The sequence below is a fragment of the Chionomys nivalis genome, chromosome 1 (assembly GCF_950005125.1).
Source record: "Chionomys nivalis chromosome 1, mChiNiv1.1, whole genome shotgun sequence".
Classification (NCBI taxonomy): domain Eukaryota; kingdom Metazoa; phylum Chordata; class Mammalia; order Rodentia; family Cricetidae; genus Chionomys; species Chionomys nivalis.
Window position 1 is genome coordinate 87,032,896 of NC_080086.1, and position 23,148 is coordinate 87,056,043.

At 35.2% G+C, this 23,148-nt stretch overlaps 1 protein-coding gene across 3 annotated transcripts in view; it reads right to left on the reverse strand.

Moving 5' to 3' along the window:
- Grid2 (glutamate ionotropic receptor delta type subunit 2) overlaps positions 1-23,148 on the reverse strand; it is a 1,426,614-nt gene that overhangs the window by 1,156,381 nt on the left and 247,085 nt on the right. For all 3 annotated transcript variants that reach the window (XM_057772140.1, XM_057772147.1, XM_057772131.1), the window contains exon 2: positions 15,475-15,630. In XM_057772140.1, the coding sequence (XP_057628123.1) occupies positions 15,475-15,630 (156 nt within the window). The remainder of the gene's footprint in view (positions 1-15,474; positions 15,631-23,148) is intronic.

Here is a 23,148-nt window from a genome sequence, read left to right on the forward strand (position 1 = left end):
GGTCAAGAAAAGATGCATTCCAATTATACTAGAAAATCCTCAAATACGTGATAAAAAATATATCAGGGAAATATAGTTGAAATCACAAGAAAGAGTAACAATGCAAAGTAGGATATTTAGAAAAGAGATTCACATTTAATTGGTATAGATTCTGCAGGAGTAGTTAAGATGTAATAGAAAACAAAAAGTAGTAGCAGCAAATGAAGAGTGGTAGCTAGCAGTACACCTAGAGGATAAAGAGGAAACCAATGTATGCAGTATAAAGAGGAAAAAAAGATGATTCAGATCAGGCTTCTATGAGGTGGACATCCTTGTTGTTTGAAGTATACAAAAAATAATATATCACCCTCTTTGTCCCGCTTCCTCCAGAGCATGCCAGTGATATATAGTTAGCAAATGTCACCTGAAATCTATTTTCCTACACTGTTTTGGAGGCTGTGACAGATCCATCAATCCAACACATACCTTAGTTTCCCATCTAGAAAACAAATAAATAATAACTGTCTTAGTAGAGAAGGTAAGGAATAGTCTTGGAGTAATTAGAACAGAAAAAAGACTTTCTGAACAGAGCACCATAAGCCTAGGTACCAAGAACAATAAATTAAGGGGCCTCAAACAACTAAAAATCTTCTGTACTGCAAAGGATACCATCATTCATACAAATAATCGGACTACAGAATGAGAATATAGTTTGATAAGATTTGTAGCTGACAGAGGGCCAGTATCCAAAATATATGCTAAGAACTCAAAAGAAAACACACCTCAGAAATCAAGAAAACAATTAACCCAATTAACTATGGAGTACAGATCTAAACAGAGAATCTGCAAAAGAGGAAACTCAATGGCTGGGAAACACTTAAAGAAATGTTCAACACCGTTAGTCATCAGGGAAATACAAAAGTAAACTACTATGAGATTTCATCTTACACCCATCACAATAGCTAAGGTAGATAAAACAAGTGACAGTTCATGATAGTGAGCAAGGGGAGTATCCATCCACACTGGTAGTAATACAAATTTATACAATCACTATGAAAGAAAAATGAAATCATCCTACCTTGGAATTAATCTGCACTACTCATAGACATATACTGAAATGCCATTTCTTTCCACCGCAGAAAAACTTGCTTAAACATGTTCATTGTTTCTTTATGGAAAACATCCTAGATGTCCCTCAATTGATGATGCATAAAGAAAATGTGAGACATTTGCATAGTAAAATACTACTCACCTGTTAAACACAATGAAATTATGAAATTCACAGGACAATACATGACACTAGAATAAATCATCCTGAATGAAGTGATCCAGACACAGAAATACAAATAAGGTACAATTAATTTATGTATGTATATTAGGTGTTAAGTCAGTGATAACCAAGTTGAATTCCATAGAACTACAGAGGATAGATATAGAGAAAAGGACTAAATTGATAGATAGATCTCCCTAGGAAAGGAAAAGAGAATAGGCAAGTATGGATGAATGGGAGTAGAACTGCACTTGGAAAATCAAGTGAAGAAATGGGGGAAGAGGAGAACAAGGGAGGGAATAGGGAAACAGACAGCTAAAATTAAAGTCCATTTTAGCAGGAGTACAAAGATCTAATGCAGTAGAAGATTTATATATATATAAATATGTGATCTAAATAAAAATTTTTAGTGCCAGGGAAAACAGGATCCTAACTGGACATCTCTTGGCATCAAATTAACCTTCCAGGACCATTATTGAGCTACATGTAATAGAGATATTGGCCAAAATGTCTCAGGGTACCAACCAAACAATGCATGTTGTTACCAAAATTGTAGTTTGTATTCCACAACTGACAACAGGCCCCCACTGCTGAAAACAACACACATACAGCTCATCCAACATGAAGTCAAGCTGGTGCCTATACAGAGCCTTTACCCCTATGCTCTGGTGTCTTTGGTATAGAAAGGTATCTATATGCTACTAAAGGAGAAATGTAAACACTAAGCCAGCCACAAATCCTTTGATCTACAGTGGTGTCTGGTCTGCCAGATATGCTAGTACAATGGTGGTACAAAATGTATAAAAATACTCAGTCAATATCTGATTTGACATAAGACCCATACTATGAAATGGACCCATACTGACACTTCTTGGGTGACCAAGAATCCGAGACTACATAGCCCAGGACCCTAGGATAAAAGGAAATACCACTGTTTTAAAAAATAATGAAACTGAAACATCAATAAAATGGCTATTAATGACATTCATTATTGTTATAGAACGGGGCCTTGCTCAGCCATCATTGTCAAAGGTTTCTCTTGCAGAAAATGGAAAGAAATACAAATATCCATAGCCAGACGTTATGCAGAGAGTGTGATACCTTGGAACAATCAGACCTAAATGGAATACCTTCATTATATTTTTCTTCTCATGGCTAAAGGAGACTTACAGAAAAAGAGGCAGAGAGTCTGTAGGAGCCAAAGAAAATGAAGGGCACCAAGAAAACAAGGGGGAAAAGAATAAAAAAGGTAGTGAAAAAGGTCCCTTCTAATAACGAATGAGCTGTCACCAACCATTATGAGGTGAATGTTGTTTCACATCATTTGGTCTTCCCTACGAGGCTCTTTGTCAGCCTGCACAGCAAGACTGCACATAAAATGTCACAAGATGAGATTCCTTTTCTAGGCATCCATATTATTAATTATTAAAACATTAATAGTTTTATATGAAGTGCTCTGCATTACACGATGAGAAAATCTGAGTAAAATTCATTCTCTAATTTGTTTTATGTTTGTTTCTTTTTCTTGGGAAGATAAAGATTTACATAAAAAACAAATATTTTCAACACTATGCTTAAAATTAAAAAGAGTGGTTTTAAAATCTAAATAGATACAGTAATCAAGACATTTTGCTCCAGAGGCAGGATTATTAGGCTTTCATTTTTATCAGACAACTTACAAAGGAAGTTGGGAATACTGGAGGTGAGTAATTCATAAGCAATGGTAAGCAACTGAACGATGAATTGGTAAATTTTACCACTTAAAAAAATAGAAAACACTTTATGACTTCCAAAGATGATCTAGTTTTTCAAATAATGAAGACTACACCATGCATATATTTTCATATGCAACAAACTGAAATGATGCCCTTTTAATGAAGGCTTCTAAGCAACATGAACTTGTCTTAAATGGTATTTTTAAATTTTCTGTCACCTTCCTATCCAAGTAAGTATTCTTTTTCTACCATACATGTATATCACCTATATGTTTCAGTCAAAGCATACTTGGTTTAATTTATAACACCATTTACCACTAAAAGAAAATATTAACTTAGTTCTTTTAGTCCATTTCTTCTGTGTGGGTAGATAGTCCTTAGATGTTTAGGCGAAATTTGTTCAAATAATGTTTGTAAACTTAAATTGCTTGTAATCATTGTTTTAAAAAGTACATTACAACTACAGAAACAATGAAAAATTCAACTTCCTAGCAATTCCTTATTTTCTACCAGTTGCCCTCACTTTCAATATTTAAGCTTAAGTCATTTTCAAGAAAGATGAAATAAGTTAGAGACTCAGTCACTCAATGTATATACATATAGATGAATTTTGAGTGAGGTAGATGGTGTGGCCTTGACATAAGACTTGTCGTTTTTTAAATTTGGCAGGCACCATAAATAAAGTTTTATATTTTGTCTTTAAAGGTTTAAATTGATAGTTTAAGGTCTACTAAGAAAAGTACTTGGCGGTCATATTTTTATATATACTCAGAAAACACTCAAGCACATATGCACACATATTATAAATATATACAGGATACTAGGAAGTATATGCTTTCTTGTTTTGACAAAGCATGCATGCATAAAAACATAATGCATAGTGAATAAGAAGTCCCTTCACCTGGGCAAAACCACAAAAATTAAAAACTGAAGATAAAAGATGACACTAATAGTAAACTCCTCCAGAGCTTATTAAAGCAATAATAGAAAGAAGTAGACTTGAGTAGGATGTAGTAGGAAGGCCTAGTGTGTCAGCTTTTGGTCTAGGATGTGTAGAAAAACAGCTCCTCACAACTTTCCATTAACTGATGTACAGAGTCTTGCCCAAGCCTGCTGTGCCTTGCTTGGTTTTCATAATGTGAATAAGTAGAGAGGTACAGAGGAGCCCCTCAAATTGCTCAGTTTTATATAGCAAATATTTTATTATTGATTGGAATAGTTTGCAAATGAAGTGTTCCCCCAAAAGCTCCTGTGTCTTAGGCTCAGTTCCCAGTTCAGTAATTTTCAGAAATATGGTTGTTCAAAGGTAACTAACTGGTGGACTTGCATGTCACTATTTTACTAATCCATGAAGGTTTTATAATGTCCCAGCAGTAATATTACGTGCTAAAAGTTTTAGGATCTGGGGCCTAATATGAAGAAGTATATTGTTATTAGCCACAAAATACAGGGGTCTAATTGATATAACAATCAATAGTATTTATCTCAATGTGTTTTCTCCTGCTGCTTCTATCCTGGATTCCAACTTTCCTCAGTTTCATAAGCAATCAGGCTGGATGACTGTGAATGAGGTAAAGCTTCTAGTACCATGAATCTACATGAACATTTCATCTTTCAGTTGTATTTTTCAGGTCCCTTGTCACAATGATAACAATCTAAGTAATCTGGGTGTTATATGAAATAAAAAATACAGAATCTTTTTCAAATAAAAATAAAACTTTAAAAAGCCTCTGTATTTGGATTGGTTTTTACTTTATTTGCATAATAGTTACATTGATATAAAGTTACCCTTCCCCACCATGCATTGTGAAACAGATACCTTTTTTAATTTTAGAATATATTCCTCATGTGTAACATATATTTTAGGATTTTACTTTTGAAAATAAGTTTAAGAAGCAAGTTTACCAATCTTCACATCTACAAGCTAATCCTTCCCAAACAAATACTTTTTGAAATGAGAGTTCCCCAGAAAATTACATCATATCATGTTATTAAAAAAGATTAGTCCTGAAAATTCAAAGGAACCAGTGATGAAGTTTAAGAGTTATTACTCCCCTATGAAAAGCCAGAATGAAAATGTGCTAAGTCCCAGAAGATAACCTTTTAAACAATCATGTCAGAAACAAGCTCAAACACCAGCGATGAGACATCTCAGCAAGCATAAAGCCTTCCTTGAATCCATTCTCTGTTTGACCTTCATGCACATCATTCTTCTACACTCTGCATCTCTACAGCTGAATCCCACTTAGCTATGACTCAGCGCCTTATTTACTTCACTGATTGTATTAAACCCACACAAATCATCAGAAAGCTTTAATTTGGTCTCTATGGGCATTCTCTGCTTCCCAGAATTGGTAACAAGGTATTTTAAATCTACCAGACCCTAAGTACACATGTTGCGACATCACTATTATTTGTCAAATAAATTACACTACAAATATAATTTTCATCTTCCTGTGCTTATTAGGAGAACTAACACTGAAAACGAGGGGGGAGGCAAAATCATCTTCTGTGATGTTTTTACAGTAAGAGCAACAAGATTCCAGCTGCAGAATGCATAGATCCATGCATAAGCCCTGTGCTGAGCTCCCAGAGTCCAGTCAAAAAGAGGGAAGGGGGATTATATGAGCAAGCGGGTCAAGATCATGATAGGGAAACCCACAGTTGACCTGAGCTAGTGGGAGCTAACTGACTCCGGACTGACAACTGGGGAACCTGCATAGGACCGAATGATGTCCTCTGAAAGTGGATGACAGTTTTGTGGCTTGGGCAATTTGTGGGGCCACTGGCAGTGGGACCAGGATTTATCTACTGGTTTTTACTCTGTGGGTGGATGTCATGCTCAGTCTTGATATAAGGGGGAGGGATTTGGCCCTGCCTCAACCTGATATGCCAGACTTTGCTTATTCCCTATGGGAGGCCTTACTCCTTACTCTCTCTGAGGAGTGGATGGGTGATGGGGTAGATGGAGGGAAGGTATGTGGGGAGTAGAAGGAGGTGGGAGAGAAACTGTGGTGGCGCACGCCTTTAATCCTAGCACTCGGGAGGCAGAGGCAGGCAGATCTCTGGGAGTTCGAGGCCAGCCTGGTCTACAAGAGCTAGTTCCGGGACGGGCACCAAAGCTACAAAGAAACCCTGTCTCGAAAAACAAACAAATAAATAAATAAATAAAGGAAAAAAATAATCCAGCTGTAGCATTCCACCTGAAAAGCACTGATGATTAAGTAGTTTCAGAACCCTCTGTGGGGCAAACACTAGCAATAGACAATATTTAAGATAGGAGTCATCCAGTGAAGCTCCATGTCAAGCTCAGAGCATCTTGTCAAAGAAATGCAGGAGGGACTATATGAGCAAAGGGGGTCAAAATCATGATGGGAAATTCCACAGAGATGGCTGACCCCAGTTCATGGGACCTCAGGGACTACTCTATCTAGACAAGAGCTGGGGAGGCTGCATGAGACTGAAGGACCTAGACAATATGCATGTGTGCAGCAGTTGTAGAGCTTGGTCTGTTTGGGGGCCCCTGGCAGAGGGACCATAGTTTATTCCTAGTGCATGAATGGGCTTTTTGGAATACATTCATTCTGTGGTAGATGCCTTGCTCAGTCTTGATCCAGAGTGGAGGGGTTGGATCCTGCTGCAACTTGATGTGACAGGTTTTGTTGACTCCCCATGGGAGGCCTTCCTCTTTCTGAAAAGTGGATGGGGGGTGGGTTCTGAGGGAAGACTGGTGGATGAGCAGGAGGATGGAAGGTTGAACTGTAATTGATATGCAAAATGAACAAAAAACTTACCAAAAAAAAAACACAAAGAAAAGACAGAACTTCTCTTCAAAACAGCTTATTTTCATGTTGATAACCAAAGATAAAATTAATATTTCAAACTGTGATCAGTGTTATTAATATCCATTTTTATACAGATTCAATTCATTTTCTTAATTGGAGACTATGATATAATTTGGCAAATCATTTATTAGTTCATTCTTATTAAGATACATTCATAAGAGTAAAAGAGCATTCTTGTCATAATTACCACCTCTCGTAATTATTATACAATAAGCACAAATACAACATTGAGTATATTTATCCCCATCTTACACATGAAATTACTGAGGCTCGGAGTGATTCATTATATTTAGATCCAGTGAAACTTTCTTTTGAGTATTTAAGAAACATAGAGAAATATCTAATTTTATGGTCCGTGAACATAATGTCTATGTTTTCCAACCAAGGTAAATGAATATCAAATTTGAACCTTATATGGTAAAACAAATGTAGACTATATCAGTGTTTATGACATGATATAAGAAACCGAGTGCTTAAAAGATAGTCAGCTGCAGTTTCAATGGGCTGCACACTGAGAGTTAAAGGAAGAAGTTCACCCAAAAGCCAGGAAGAAGACAGTAGAAAGATGAAGTTAGCCAGCAAAATCTTCAGGGCAACTGCTCAGTAACACAGCATTGTAGAGAGCAATTACTGCAAAGGTAAAACCTCACAGATGCTCTGAAGGGGCTGCTAATTTGTTCCTGCTTTCACCTATAAGTAATTTCTTATAGCACAAGTGTCCTTTCCTATATTGCTTTGAAGAAAATGTTCCAAGTGAATACTTTTGTGAGAATTCAGTAAAACTATTTATAAGTACAAAAGCTATACATAGTGCTGGCCCCACAAAATCAATTATTAATTGATAAGAACACATTTAATATTTAAAGTAAGAAAAGCTAAGAATCAGGTTATTCTTTGTTCTTAAATTAAGTAACTAACTCATTTTCTATCAACTTGGATATCATTATTACAGATAATAACATGAAAGAAAAATTATCTTTAGTTTCTCAGCATGACTTAAAACTGTATTTATGACCCCCAATGGACTACACTGGTTGTGAATAAAAATGTGGTTTTTAATCTAATAAATCCAAACTCAGGGTTCCTTTAAGTCATGAATATTAATCTTTCCCCAAGTGAGTATCATACAAGTTCGATTGGGAACTGAATTATGTAGCCGAAAGTCTATACTCAGTGTGTACTCGCAGATTGGTAAGAGAAGCAGTATGCTACAGTTATGAGCAAACTGGCAGGGAAAAGAACACTCCAGGAAGAATGAAAGCAGACATATAAGCTTCTGCTAAACCAACCAGTCTGCTAAGAGATGCTGCTCCAACACACAAAATTCAGAGTGGCTCATAATGCAAAGCTTGTAGCTTATTATCGAAACTGTACATGGCTCAAGTTGTAGTTAGTAAGGGAAAAGGCGTCAAAGAATGTATCTTCAAAGCTATGATAGAGGAGCCTGTGAAAATATGCATTTCAATCTGTTTACATTATTGGAGACCTGTTACTCTAAGAGTATATTAGAGGAGACAATGGGCAGTCTTGCAATTAGGGAATAATATGGAGAATCATCTGCTATCTCTATTAATATTTTTCTTCATATTACTAACTCTCAGCTCCAGGATGCATTACAGAGTGCATGGGTTCACATTTGGGGGCTATTGAAGTTGTTCATAGCTTTTCATTATTTAAAATAACATTGCTACAAAAAACCATAAATCACACTATACATATTTATAGTAATGTTTTGTTAAAAATAAAAGACATGATTCCTTAAGCAAAATTACTTTTCTGCACAGAAAATCTAAAGATATATCATTATTTTTCTTTTATTATTAATACAGTTAATGCTCAAGTTATATCCCCAAGAAGATGTCGTTCTATATTTTAAAAGCCTGCAGTTTCTTTCTGTAAGTTTTAAGAACACTGAATCACACATTGTCTCCTCAATGTCTGAAGCTAGTCTAATCTTACAGTGGTTCAATGTGTGGAATTGGAGAGAATGTGACTGAACTTTTTGCACCCTTTTATGGGCCCTTCTTTTATGGAAAAAGCTAGCCTGAAGTTCTTTAAAAAATTTATATGGATGATGATTCTGTCAGCAGTAAAACAACTATAATTTGTTGCTTCATTGACAAAGTGTATTGGTATCCCATGGAACATGTGTATTTATGACTTTGTGGACCAGTCTTTTCAATGTGGCTGATAGGAAGAAAAAGTGGTGAATGAAATGTAGAAGATTTCAGTTTATCTTCTACTAAATATCTGAGTATAAGAAGAAAAACATAGAAAATGCAGTTGCTAAGGGACCTGTTTTGATAAGACAGTTAAGGCCTCATTTGCTTCTTACTTCACTTCACCCATCTAGATAAGTGAGACTTACGCTTTACCCTGATGCTCAAAATTGGAAGTCTAAGCACAACTCCCTGCCATGCAGTAAGGAAAGATGAATGAATGAATGGGAAAATGAACACAGGAATAAATGAGATGAACTAGCACAGGTTCTTCAAGTTCTGTTCTTGAGCCCAGAACTATCAGATTGGAAAATCTTAAGACCATCAAAGGACGTGTTTCACAAGACTTCTTTCCACTTTTATAAAAAGCAATGAAAGCTGCTTAGGACTCGACAGTCTTTAATCAGCCAAGCTTCCTGTAAGGCTGACCAGGGAGCTCTAGGCATGAAGACATCATGAGATTCTAGTCATGCCAAGGTGAGCTTTTCAGGGATACAGCTGCCTCTGAGCCAGCCATGCTCCTGTATGGCTCCCCCAACTCATTCTCCTGTAGCTAATGGGACGGTTCTCATCTGTTCACTAAACTGAATTGGTTGGGATGTCCTTTCTTTGTTTGGTTTTGGTTCCATATATGGTATTTACCTAAGTCTCCCGAGGAAGAAATAATTCAACAAAATGGTACATTGCTGCCATGATTTTACAACAATCAGGCTGATGTCATTAACTAGAAAGGCAATCACTTTTTGGTTTATAAGTTTTCTGCATATGCTTCTAATAACTTCAATTTGGAAGATTCATGAGGCCCATCCAATTGGAAATGAGCAAAATTCCATGAACTTTTTAATGAAGCCATTTATATCTTAAATTCCTACTTGAATTTTTATCCAATTCTTACAATAGAGAGATTGATTTATATATAGAAACACTAAATATTTCCATGAACTTGGTGTTGTTTATAATAATAATAATATACTTCATAGTGGTTTGCAATAGTTCAGAAAGAAATATAATCATGGTAGTTCTATATTTTTTAAGAATAGCTTTATTCTGACTACAGTACAGTTCTGCCATTATATAGCTTATACTACTCAGATTTTTAATCCCTTTTAGAAAAGAGTAATTATTTGAAAAGTCTTTAGCAGAATTTTGCTATTGAATATCAGTGCACAGAGATTCACCTTTCCAGAACACTTTCAGAAAAGAACCATCTCGGTCAGGTTTTTACATGCAGTGTCCAGTGAGTACTCTGACTAGTACATTCTTCTTACTCTTATTTTCTTACAAACTTTCACATTTCATGGGCAATAGTATGTCAGTGTCTGTCAAGAAGTAATATGATTAGCTGCTATTGCTTTCAGTATAGTTGCCAGTGTATTTCACGTAAGACATTTCTTTTTTTTTTATTCTTTTTTAATTAAAATTTCCAACTGCTCCCCGTTTCCCATTTCCCTCCCCCTCCTCCCACATATTGCCCCCTCCCCCTGCTCCCCTCCCCCATCCCACGTAAGACATTTCTATGTTGTAAAGGTTTTATCTAGAATATCACCCCCAGACTATGTTCAAACACTTCTTGACTTCATATTCTAGCTATGTGACCTCTCAGGTGATGAGACCTACCTGAAGAAGTAAGTACATTCTGTGGCCTTTGAAAATCAGCAGCCCAGCCTTGGGTCCAGGTACACCCTGCGGTCTTGTAAAGCTGCTTCAGCACTATCTTCCACTACCTAAAAAAAGGCTACGCCTAAAGCCTTGCCTTCCCAAACATGATAAGCCTAAATCCTTATAAAATCATCATAAAATGAGTCTTTCCACAATTAAGTTTATTTCTCATGTCTTTTGTCCAGAGGGAAACAAAACTGGAAATGTCTGTGGTTTGATACATAGAGGAAACAAACTGTAAATGAAAACAAAACAGAAAATTGAGCCATAATCCTTTTGTTAAAGTCTAACAACAGAGATCTCTTTATTTTCTTTTAGTTTTTCCTTTTTAAATTGATTTTTATTGAGCTCTACATTTCTCTCTGCTCCCTTCTCTGTCTCTCCCCTCCCCTTCAGCCCTCCCCCAAGGTCCCCATGCTCCCAATTTACTCAGGATCTCTTTAACATGGTGATGGTGACAAGCTCTCTGTACTCTGCTGCCTCGGTTGATGAGGTGGCAGGTTTATTTTAAAATCAATTACAGAAAATCTAGAAGACATTTCAGAAATGGAAAGCCTTTTCAAAGGATAAATTAAACACCATGAATATGTTATGCAGCCATAAAAAACACAGGGTCAGAGGGCCTTTAAGATACACCATGCATGTTCTGAAGTTTTTATTATTAACAGATGAGGAATTCCAAGTGTGAAAGAATATTATTTATTTATATAGCATAAGTATGTTTATCTTCTAGACTGGAATTTTCTCACTATCCAATCTAATGAGTATTAATAATTCACATGAAATATATACCAAAGCAAAAACATATCCAGTCTTTCCATTCTTTACAGTATTTTTGAAATCTTAGACAAATTTTAATATTTCAATATATATATATACACATATATACATGTACACAAGTGTGTATATGTGTGCACAGTTGGATTTATTGAAGTAACTAAAACTTATACCACTTGTCTTAAGTTCTTGTTTGCTTCTTCATTATTCATATCTGCATGTACTATAAAAGAATTAAAATAATTGCTTCACCTCTCTGGTTCTGAGTAGCTTTGCCTCCACATTCAACATTTCAAAGTGACTCATATTTCCACTTACATATAGCAACTGGATTTTTAGAAAGATATGGTGCAACTATTTTCTCTTACGTGCCATCTGGAAAGGAGCAAATCCTGTCCCCTTGTTATCAAAATATTTTACAAAAAAAGAAATCAAAAACAAAAAAGCAAAGAAAGGTTCTGTTAAGGCATGAAAACTAATTGTTTTTGGTTATTGCTGAACAATTTATTATATGAATTTAATATTGATTTTTACAAAATAGACTAATAAGTAAAGAAAAATAATTTGCTGAAAGAAATTTCTTTCTAGATTATTTTTATAACAATAGATTTTTGTCTCTGTTATTCACTTAGATGTTTGAATTAATATTATAGTTATAATCTGAGAAATATATTCAAAACTACCATTGCTCATCAAAGAATGTAATGTAAACACTCTTTTTAATAGGTATATGGATTTGTAGAAATTTACGATACAATCAATGATTATACTCAAGGTCCTATACCAGAAGGTGCAGAATGACATCAATCATTAGTATTATCTCAAGAACCAAACAGTTCACTGATACATGCTTCTCATGATTAATTGTTGGCAATAGAAATATCACATTTTAAAAACTGACTCTTCAAAATATCTTTCAGTGAGTCTGAAAATTGAACTCTTGGCTCTATGCATGGTGGATTAGTACTTTAACATTCCCAGCTTCAAACTCCGGTCTTAATATGTTTAGTTAAATATAATTTTAAATGATTTAATATAAGCTATGAAATATGATTTATCTTTTGAGTGATAATTTTTTCTATTAGATTTCTCTCTTCTTTTATTATTAAACAAATTTCCACTTTCTTGATGATGCTATATTTTTAAATATTGTACTTTGACAATAAAATAAATGCACATATAACAGAAAAGTGTCTAAGCTGCAAATTTTGTGTAAGTTATACAAGATCGTTAGAAATTGTGTGTAAATAATAAGAATAATATCATTGAAGTTTTTCAAATAATAAATTGATATTATTGAATTCTTTTTTTAATAGATTGTAAAAGTATAGCTATGAATAGTTAATCATTAAAAGTAGCCATCTCTGATGACATGTTTCTTCTAAATTTCTTGATACTCTTTAATGTAAGGATACTTTTAAATGTTTCTTCTCATGAAGCCTGAACAGCTCCTATGAGATGGTTTTGAACCATTTTCTTATGGTATCATTGCAAATTATTATTTTTACTAATAAAATAAATCCAAATCCAGCCAGAGAATTGTGGTTTACACCTTTAATCCCAGCACTTGGGAGGCAGAAGCAGGAGATCTCTGCGAGTTCCAGGCCCGTCTGGTATGAGCTACACTATGAAACCCTATCTCAGAAACAAAACAAACAAACAAAAATCTCTCCATAAATCTTCTAGATATCAAAGAGTGACACAGAGCTTCTCTAAAGCTGTAACTTATTTCAGGCTCACCATTAGCACAGCCCATGAACATAACTGAACCAGAGCATCTTGTTAGTGTCAAACACTATCCAGGCAATCTGTCAAGCTCCTTCAGCCTGCTTGTCAGATATCTACTGGACTCCATCTGGTCATCTTATTTTCCTTCCCAATCTCCTTTCAGCGCCACAACTTCTTCCAAGTTCCTACAGTTCTGTTGAGAGACATTTTTGTTTCTAGAACTTATCTACCAGCAGGATGGATTCACAAAGCAAAGTCTAAAAGAATAACATTGCAGTATTTTAAAAAAAAAAGCACACTGTTTTTAATGTAGTCTGTAAAAATGGTATGAGAGAATTTATTCAAACATTATAATTTTCTCCAATCTACGTTTTAAATGAAGGGAGACATTTAAAAGCCATTAGTGTATAATTGCATTTTTTAGATTGGTTTGGAGAGAAGTTAAGATTGACACATACAGAGGTGGAAGACAAAATCAATCAGACCTCTTTGTATCCTGCTCCCATCGTGGTCATGAAAGCACTAGGTGTCAAAAGAAGACTTGAAGCATTCACTGAGAACATAATTGTTAGAGAACATACACTCTGTAAATTATCAAATATCTTCTTAAAATTCCACATTGCTTTTCAAACTCCTTTAATAATTCTAATATTAGACATCTTATAAATGCTTACATAAAGATTTTTTAGCATACACACTATTTGAACTTTAAGTCATAGTATAACAATGATTTTAATGTGAAATATTTGGACGCATTTTTAATTTGGTCTTGAATCAATATGCAGTTACTAGAAATCCAAATCTATTTTATCATCATTAAACATTTTCAGTTTTCTGTGAAAATGATTCTTTATTCTGAATATGAGTCTGTTTATACTACCCAATCAGCAATAAACAATATTTTTTAGAGCACAGATACAAAATTCAGTCTATGAACAAAGTAAATGAATGCACATGAGTCCTCTCTCAGACAATCCAAACTCCAAAAAGTTACAATAATAGATAAAAGGGGTGCATGTTCCAAACATTTGAGGTTATTTTCTCATCTGCTCAATGTCAGTCTTTTGATACTGTTTACTGTCAACCCAATTTACTATTTCCAATTTGATGATTGTTGTTTCTTCTCTCAAATTTGATTTAAATGTTTCATAAAACCAAGTCATTTGACTATATTACTCTGCCCTTCATTATCCTTAAAGTACAGTCACAAAAAGCATAAAACAGACCAATTTTTTACTCTCTGTAACTATAAGAAAACATCTTTCAATTAGTAACTTACAGTAAATGAAAACTTGCTGCTCACATTTCTGAATGTTGGAAGCCCAAGTTTGTGGGGCTAACAGACTCTGCCTACTGAGTGCTGGTTTTTCATTCTACAGAAAGTGTCCTTGTTGTATCCTCAGAAGGCAAAGGAACAGCATGCATACTCTACCTCCTTTTCAAGAGCACTAACCCTATATGAAGGCAGATTCCCATGCCTTCAGCATCTTCCAGATCATTCACCTCTTAATGTCATCATGACCAGAATTGTGTTTCGGCATTGAGATATGGGGAGAAACACAAAAATAACCTATAGCATTAGAAATAAAGAAATAATTCCCCAACTATAAGTACTTTACCAAAGAAGGGAATTAGCACTTAATTAGATTATCAGACTCAGAGAAATCCATTAATATAAGAACTAGCAATACAGACTATGCTTGTGCATGGGAACTATAATTTCAATACCATGAAAATCATGAAGGAAGATACTAAGTTTAGGTTTGGTAACTTGTAGAAAATAAAACAGTACAGCCAGATTCAGAACTTTAGGAACACAGTGTATGTGACACTGCTGATTTGTGGATAGTGTCTCTAGGTTTTCCTTGCAGCAATGCATTTTTCATGTGTACACCTGAAACGTCATTGCAAGTTGTAACAACACTCAAGTCAGCAGTAATCAGAGAAATCCAAAGCAAAAATTCTGGTAGACAGTCATATTTTACTGGAATGTTCCATTCTATTGATGTCATAACAATGCTGTAAAGTTCTTGACTGTAAAATGTATGTGCTCTTTTATATCATATTTCAATTCACATAATAACTTTTTCATAGATGTGCCTTCAAAAGTTGAATATAAGATAAAATGCTTACATAATAAGCACTCCCAGAGAAAGGTATCTAATTAGTAAAACCACACAGAATGATGCCTACAATGAACTGCTGTTTATTAATCTATTTTCATGTAACTGAACAATAAAATAATATAATTAAAATAGATAGTAGATCACTGATGGCCTTACCTTCTTGAACAGCTTGGAAAGGGTTGTTTCCATCAACAAATGTCACTGAAAATGTGATTTTCTCAGTCTGAAGAATTTCCTCATTCTGATTGAGGTCACCAACTGCTGTGCGGAATACCTCATCATCTTTTTTAGCAGATTCATCAAAAATTGCTCCTAGAAAGAAAGGAATATTTCTATTTAAAAAAATATATATATATAAACTGTCATGACATCTGGCAATATGCCTAAGACATATTTACCTTAAAACTGTACACTTTCACGTAAAGACTTCACTGTATTTATCCCAGGAACAAACTGCCCCGAATACAAGCTCTCACTGAGCATGAATGCATCCTCACTTCTTTCAAGTGTAGATGGGGAATAGTAAGTACATCAAAATGTTGATGCAGGGGGAGTATCCTGGAGACAATTTTATATGCTCATTGCCTTTTAGGGGTTTGCAGGACAGTAGATAATACACCAAAATGTTCTAAGAAGTGTGCCAATCACAGATTGAGGAATTTTTCTGTGGATAAATGAAATACAGTCTGGACATTTAGTATGGTCTACTCCCAGAGTAGACAGGAATCCAGATTCTCAAATGAACTTAATTGTTTTTGCTTTTTTGTTTGCATTCATTTTTTTCTCCTATTTTGAATCGGGTTTTCATAGCCATTTCAGCACTATACCCAATATGATTTACAGATAATCCAGACATGCAGATTTCTGAATGCATGAATAAAAAGAAAGTTTTCTTTGAAGGATTAACTTAACAACAGTATTTCCTGTCCCAACCACTAATGATGACAGTGAGTGCCGCAGTCCAGGCTTAACATTTGTTTGTCCATATTATAGTAGTTAAACACAGGTGTTTCTACAAGATACTGATTGATTTCAAATCCAATTCTGCTACTTGTGGAGTAGCAGGAAATGGTTCACACCAGGAATCATGAGCCTAAAGTTTATAGTCAGCACCAGGATGACCCTATCTACAAGCAACTCTACCTATGAGCAACATTAGCATTAAAGTCCATATGTTAGTAAGGTGTGAATAAATTAATTAAAATATCAATGTGTTAGTATTTTTTTGATGTTCTAATTCACTATATAGGTGAATCTGGAGAGCATTATACTCATAAAATAAATCAACCACACAAATTGTCATATGACCTCACTTCCATGTAGAATCTAAGTACAATGAGAAAAACCTAGAGATTACTGAAGACTGAAGAAAGCAGGACATGGAGATGAAGGATGCAAACCTCCAGTAGCTACAGACCTCATATAGGCATGGGGAAGAAGAGAAGCAGAAAGTGCAGATGAATGGTTGAAACTGTCATTACTTGCTGACCTTACACAACCACTGGGAATGGAGGAATGAGGAAGCAGAGGTGAAGGGTTCAAACTGTAGTAATTTACAGACTTTACACTGGCACTGGGAAGGGGGTAAGCAGGAAGTGCAGGTAAAAGCACAAATAGAAAAGAGGAGAATCAGGGCAACATAGTCGACTATGCATTGGAAATGGGCTCTAAGAGCAGACTTAGGGTGTTCCAGTATATTCTCAAAGGCAGACAAGACTCACTGTGAAAGAAGAAGAAGATAAAATTGTGTTCAATATTGTAACCACTTCGCTTTGTAAATAAAAATGAATGTATCAATTTGTATTCCTTAAAATAGATGACAAAAAGTATTTTAACTCAGAGAAAATAGAATTATAATTAACTTTTAATATTACATATCTCATTGATATAAAATATTTTATGTTTCTTTGTCTATATTTTAATACTATAAATATATTTAGTTTTGACATAAATATTCAGAAACAGATACATGCCACATCTTTGAAACAGGTCATATTTCATAATGATGGCAAGAACCCTGGTCTTCACTCTAATATCCTTGCTCAAAATGACAGTTGTGACTTCCACACTGTTCCTATGAGGACTCAGACTGGAGAGCAGTTCTTGGCCTCACTGAAAGTCTATAGGCCATTTCCATTTGAGCTTACACTTTTTAAATTATTATTAATAACATTTTAATTAATTTTAATCCTTCATCATGAAAGGATGCATATATTTTAAACTACATTACCTATTCACTTCAAATAGTTGACTAATTTAAATAAGATTTAAAAAGACTGATTCATGTTAAGTAAACTAATGAACAAATTACTACAGAGCTCACTAGATATCCAGATGAATATATTTTGTTCTTAACTTATTTGTAACTGCAAAAACAAACTGTGTGTGTGTATATATATATATATATATATATATGTTTCTAATTATATGTTTAAATATTATACAGTTTTTATATGCAGACTTAGGTGTGTGTACACAAATTTAATACAACACACATTGTTTACATACACAAATATGTAGATAAATGTAGAAATTTCACATCTGCAGTTGTGATGATTATGTATAACTGGCAATCAGTCCCCAGGCCTTCCAGTGAATGAAAAACAAAGCTATGAAAAATATTATTCAATGTGTCAGTTAATATTCAAATAAAGGAACTCCTGGATGCCCCAATGAGCCAGGGACTAAGGGAAGTAGGGCGCAGGCAGAGCAGGTCCAGGAGATCACAGCAGAGACTGCAGTCCCAGCAGCGGGGCCGCTTTCCCTGGCGGGGACCTTGAGGCCTGCCCTCTAGTCAGGCACTCACTGATCTGGGCTGGTAGCCTTAGTGAAATGGCAGGAAACTGTTCCACAGCTAAGGACCTTAAAGACAAGGCAGGCTTGGGGGTGGGGGTGGGGGCGGGTGTGTAGGAAAGAAAGCCCTGCAGCAGGAGCTGGGGGAGGGGCATTTGTGCTCTCTACCGGGACAGTCCGCCCCAGGATAGCAATGGTCTGAGCTCTTAAGGTCCAAATGAGGAGCAGAAGGAGGGAGAACATGAGCAAGGAAATCAGGACCACGAGGGATGCACCCACCCACTGTGACAGTGGAACTGATTTATTGGGAGCCCACCAAGGCCAGCTGGTCTGGGACTGAATAAGCATGGGTTGATTCTGGACTCTCTGAGCATGGTGGACAATGAAGGCAGATGAGAAGCCAAGGACAATGGCACTAGGTTTCGATCCTAATACATGAACTGGCTTTGTGGGAGCTTAGCCTGTTTAGACGCTCACCTTCCTGGACGTAGATAGAAGACCTTCGTCTTCCCGCAGGGCAGAGAATTTGGACTGCTCTTCAGTATGGAGAGGGAGGGGGAATGGTGTGGGGGGAGGAGAAGAGGAGTGGGGATAGGGGGAGGGGAGGGGGGGAGGGGGCAATATTTGGGAGGAGGGGAGGGAAATGGGAAACGGGGAGCAGGTGGAAATTTTAATTAAAAAAAGAATAAAAAATAAAAAAAAATAAATAAAAAAATATTCAAATAAAGGAAGCATGATGATTTGAGGTCCAGCATGTGTGACAGGTCAGTGTTGTTCTTTACAGCTGAGAAGGCTTCCTGCTAAAATACGATCTCTGAAAGAGTGCCCTACGTGAATCTGGTTTTCTCTTCTGACTGATCTTTTGTCTTTACGTGGATTACACTAATCCTGTGACTTGGCTTTTGTAACTCTTGTCTTTCATTTCCTGTATACATTGAATATCTGTCCAATGCTGAATATATGATAAAGACAGTGAATAATTTTCATTGACATACAAATTACACATGTCTTAATTATGTAATTATATATCTATTGAGTGAATACTCATATTTTATTAATGTAACAAAACAGATAGTGCCGACTATACATTTTATCCCATTCTGTTATTTCTGAAATAGGTTAATTTAATATACAAGAGCTAGCTAGGAATATGCCTGAGCTGTTGGCCAAACAGTGTTGTAATTTATATAGGCTTGTGTGATTATTTAGGTCTGGGTGTCTAAAAACAAAAATACAGTCTCCAATTGCATAAAGGCACCCATCATTTGGCAATATACATCTATATAAAGCCCAAGAGCTCTTTTAAAAAAAAAGGTTTCTAGACACACACACAAAAAGGGAGTCAATTGGATCTTCTTGGTAGGCACATATTCTTCTTCTTCTTCTTCTTCTTCTTCTTCTTCTTCTTCTTCTTCTTCTTCTTCTTCTTCTTCTTCTTCCTTCTTCTTCTTCTTCTTCCTTCTTCTTCTTCTTCCTTCTTCTTCTTCTTCTTCTTCTTCTTCTTCTTCTTCTTCTTCTTCTTCTTCTTCTTCTTCTTCTTCTTCTTCTTCTTCTTCTTCTTCTTCCTCTTCTTTTTAAATGTTCTATTTGCTGGCTCCAAACAGAGGGTGGCTTCTTTAAGAGATGGCTTTCATAGCCAGGCAGTGATGACACATGTCTTTAATCCCAGCACTCAGGAGGCAGAAGCAGGTAGATTTCTATGAGTTCAAGGCCAGCCTAGGTCCAGGATAGGCTCCAAAACTACAGAGAAACCCTGTATCAATAGACAAAAGAAAAGAAGAAGAAGAAGGGAGAAGAAGAAGAAGAAGAAGAAGAAGAAGAAGAAGAAGAAGAAGAAGAAGAAGAAGAAGAAGAAGAAGAAGAAGAAGAAGAAGAAGAAGACAGAGAGAAATGGTTTAATGGTTTCCTGGTTTGTACTGTTGGCATGAGGAAATGAAGAGCTCTGGCTCTTTGGGTAGAACCTGCTACAGAGCACTTAAATGGAGTTTGTGAACAGAGTGTTACAAGTTGATTAATGGTGGCATAGAACTGACATATCCCTGGAGCTGGGGTGGTGAGCATGGCTTACAGAGGTGGTGAACATACCTCTGCCATGTTGGAATTTGCAGAGCCAAAAAACAAAGCCACAACATTAGTCCTAGCCATACCTGTTCAGCATTAAAGAGAAAAAAAAAAAACTCTTCTGATCAGAAAATGATTACAAACACACAATAAGACAGATTCAGGCAAAAAGAACTCTGAATGAGTCACAATGTTAGATAATTGTAGATGGGATAGGAGAGAGAAAGAAAAAAATACAGACAGTCATAGATTAAAGGCATAAAGATAAAATAATATTAAAAAGTAATAGAGTAAAAATGTCATGTAAGATGAAAATACACAGAGAGTCTGGATTATGTGTATTATTTGGTTTTCTTTGGATTTTTAGACTGTTAATGAGTTAACAGCTGAAATTCTTTGATTCTAGTGGCTGCTAAACTAAACATATATATATATATATATATATATATATATATATATATATATATATATATATATATATAAAGGTATCTTGACTTCAAAATTTGGGTCCAAGGCTATGTTACTTTAGAAAATAGGTTCTGCTTTTGTTTCCACAGAAGATGAGAACCCGTGAATTCTTTATAGGCTAATGTGACTTGATGGAACAAGATGCCCCAACCGGTCTCCATGAGCCCTAAAAATACTTAGTTCAGAAATAAGCATGAAATAGTTTGAAGAAAACAACACACAAATTCTGAAAATGATTGTATATAAACATTTGTTTTCTTTTAAAGGGGGTTGATTATAAATGGTTAATGGTCATAATTAGTCTATTTCTTTTTTTCTTTTTTTATTTAAATTTATTTATTTATTAAAGATTTCTGCCTCCTCCCCGCCACCGCCTTCCATTTCCCTCCCCCTCCCCAATCAAGTCCCCTTCCCTCATCAGCCCTAAGAGCAATCAGGATTCCCTGCCCTGTAGGAAGTCCAAGGACCAAAAATAAAATGGGTATAGGCTTTGATTTTTTGAAACAAATTTAAGGTCAGTTTTGTTTTATGCATATTTCTACTCTTGTTTAAGATATTATATTTATACAGCTCATTTAAAATATAATGTATTATTAAAAATTATAGATCAATAATAATTTATAATAGTCAAACTAGTTCTTAATTGTCAAAGAAACCCCAAATGTATTTGTTTGGAAGAAAGTGTGGGAAGGCATTGGATTCTGAACATAAGATTTCATCCTATAGTCCAGGAAAGTATACTTAACTTTTTTCTAAAGTGTGTAATGCATCCAATAATAGCAACCACAGCAGTTACCAGCCATTAGTACTAACCATTGCATGAAGCACGCCACAAGTGTTATTTCAAGTAATTTTAGTGCTAATCCATTGGGGATAAATGGTGCTCACATTCACTGTCCTGACAGCTAAAGAGAATGAACACTGCTGCCAAATTCACAGCTTTAGTTTCTGACTAAACTTCCTGAAACTTACATGTGTCTAATGGTCAAATGGACACAGAAGCAGAAATTAGAAGATAACGCTATGTTCATGTTAACTACAATAAAATTTTTATACATAAAAATGTAAAACATTTTAATCTTACTTTTGTTTGATGAAGTTTACGATATTAAACATTCTAAATAATGTATTTTTAAATAATTTGGGAAGATGGAACAGTATCACAGTAAGTTTTCTTATAATATTATAATGTGTTATATTGAAAAAGCAGCATTTAGCTAAAATATTGCATATGCAATTTTCTCAAACATTTTACTTATATCTTTTTTTGGATGATTATGTAATATGGAACATTCTCAAACTGAAACAACTTTCTTAATCTTTTTCCATTTATTTTACATTATGACTTAGTGAATTCTGAGAACATGTATGCTGATAAATCCTTGAGATCCTTAGAATTAGATGCAGGACTTATGTGGGGGTGACAAGTACTCTGTCACTAAGTACTTTCCTCTCAGTGGTATGTCCTTAAATACATGATTCAGAGGAAATATCCAGTTATTCTATTTTTAGGAAATGTTCTTTTCAGAGGCAGTGTCAACTAGTAAAGTCAATGTAGAAGTCAGTCTGAAGGTTTCTGAAAAACTAGAAATAGATTGTATGACCCAGCTGTACCACCCTGGGCATACACCTGAAGGACTCCATATGCTATTACAGACATTATCATTGTGGCTCTATTAAAAAGAGGTAGAAAATGAAACTGGTCAAGCTGTATATCATCTTAAGAATATATAAAGAAAACATAGTATGCATACAAAACAGAATATTACTCAACAGTGAAGGAAAAGAGAGCCATAAAATTTGGATGAAGTTATTAAAAATATACTAGGACCAGAAAGATAAACACAACATCTTCTGTCTTTGGTTCTTTTATTCTTTATGTTTAAACTGTAGCACATGTGGATCTCAGGACACTGGAAATAGGCTATTTGGTACAGATGCCTTACAGGAGTGAGGGTAAAAACATACAGGTGACATGATAATAATCAATGGAACACTGGGGTCAGAAATGTCCGAGCATGGAGAAGAATGGGGAATGGGAAAATGAGATGTTGCTAGAAGGACTACACAAAATGAAGGGTATAAGATGCTATAGTTATATGAAAACTTACAATCTTCCAACTCAAGAAAAGGTTCATCAGAAGAGATAGTACAAGTCAGGTAACATGAAAAGAGGACAGTTAAATAGGTTTTCAGGATTTAAGTCAGGCATAGAGGAACAGGGAAGTAGAGCCCAGAGGGAGATGTTGTAAAAAGTAAGGATACAGGAAGAAACTTCATAAATATCTTCTTGTATTTTAGATTAATATTAAATATATTATATATATATATACATTTCATACATATATTGTTAAAATACATACATATTTACATGCAGATATACATATGTATATATTTTAGCAGAATTTGAAAATAAGAAGACAATTCATAAGTGGACAATAATGTTCCCCCAAAAATATGGTTTATTAGATGAAAATATCTGGGCTAACTACAGGATATCTGATGGAG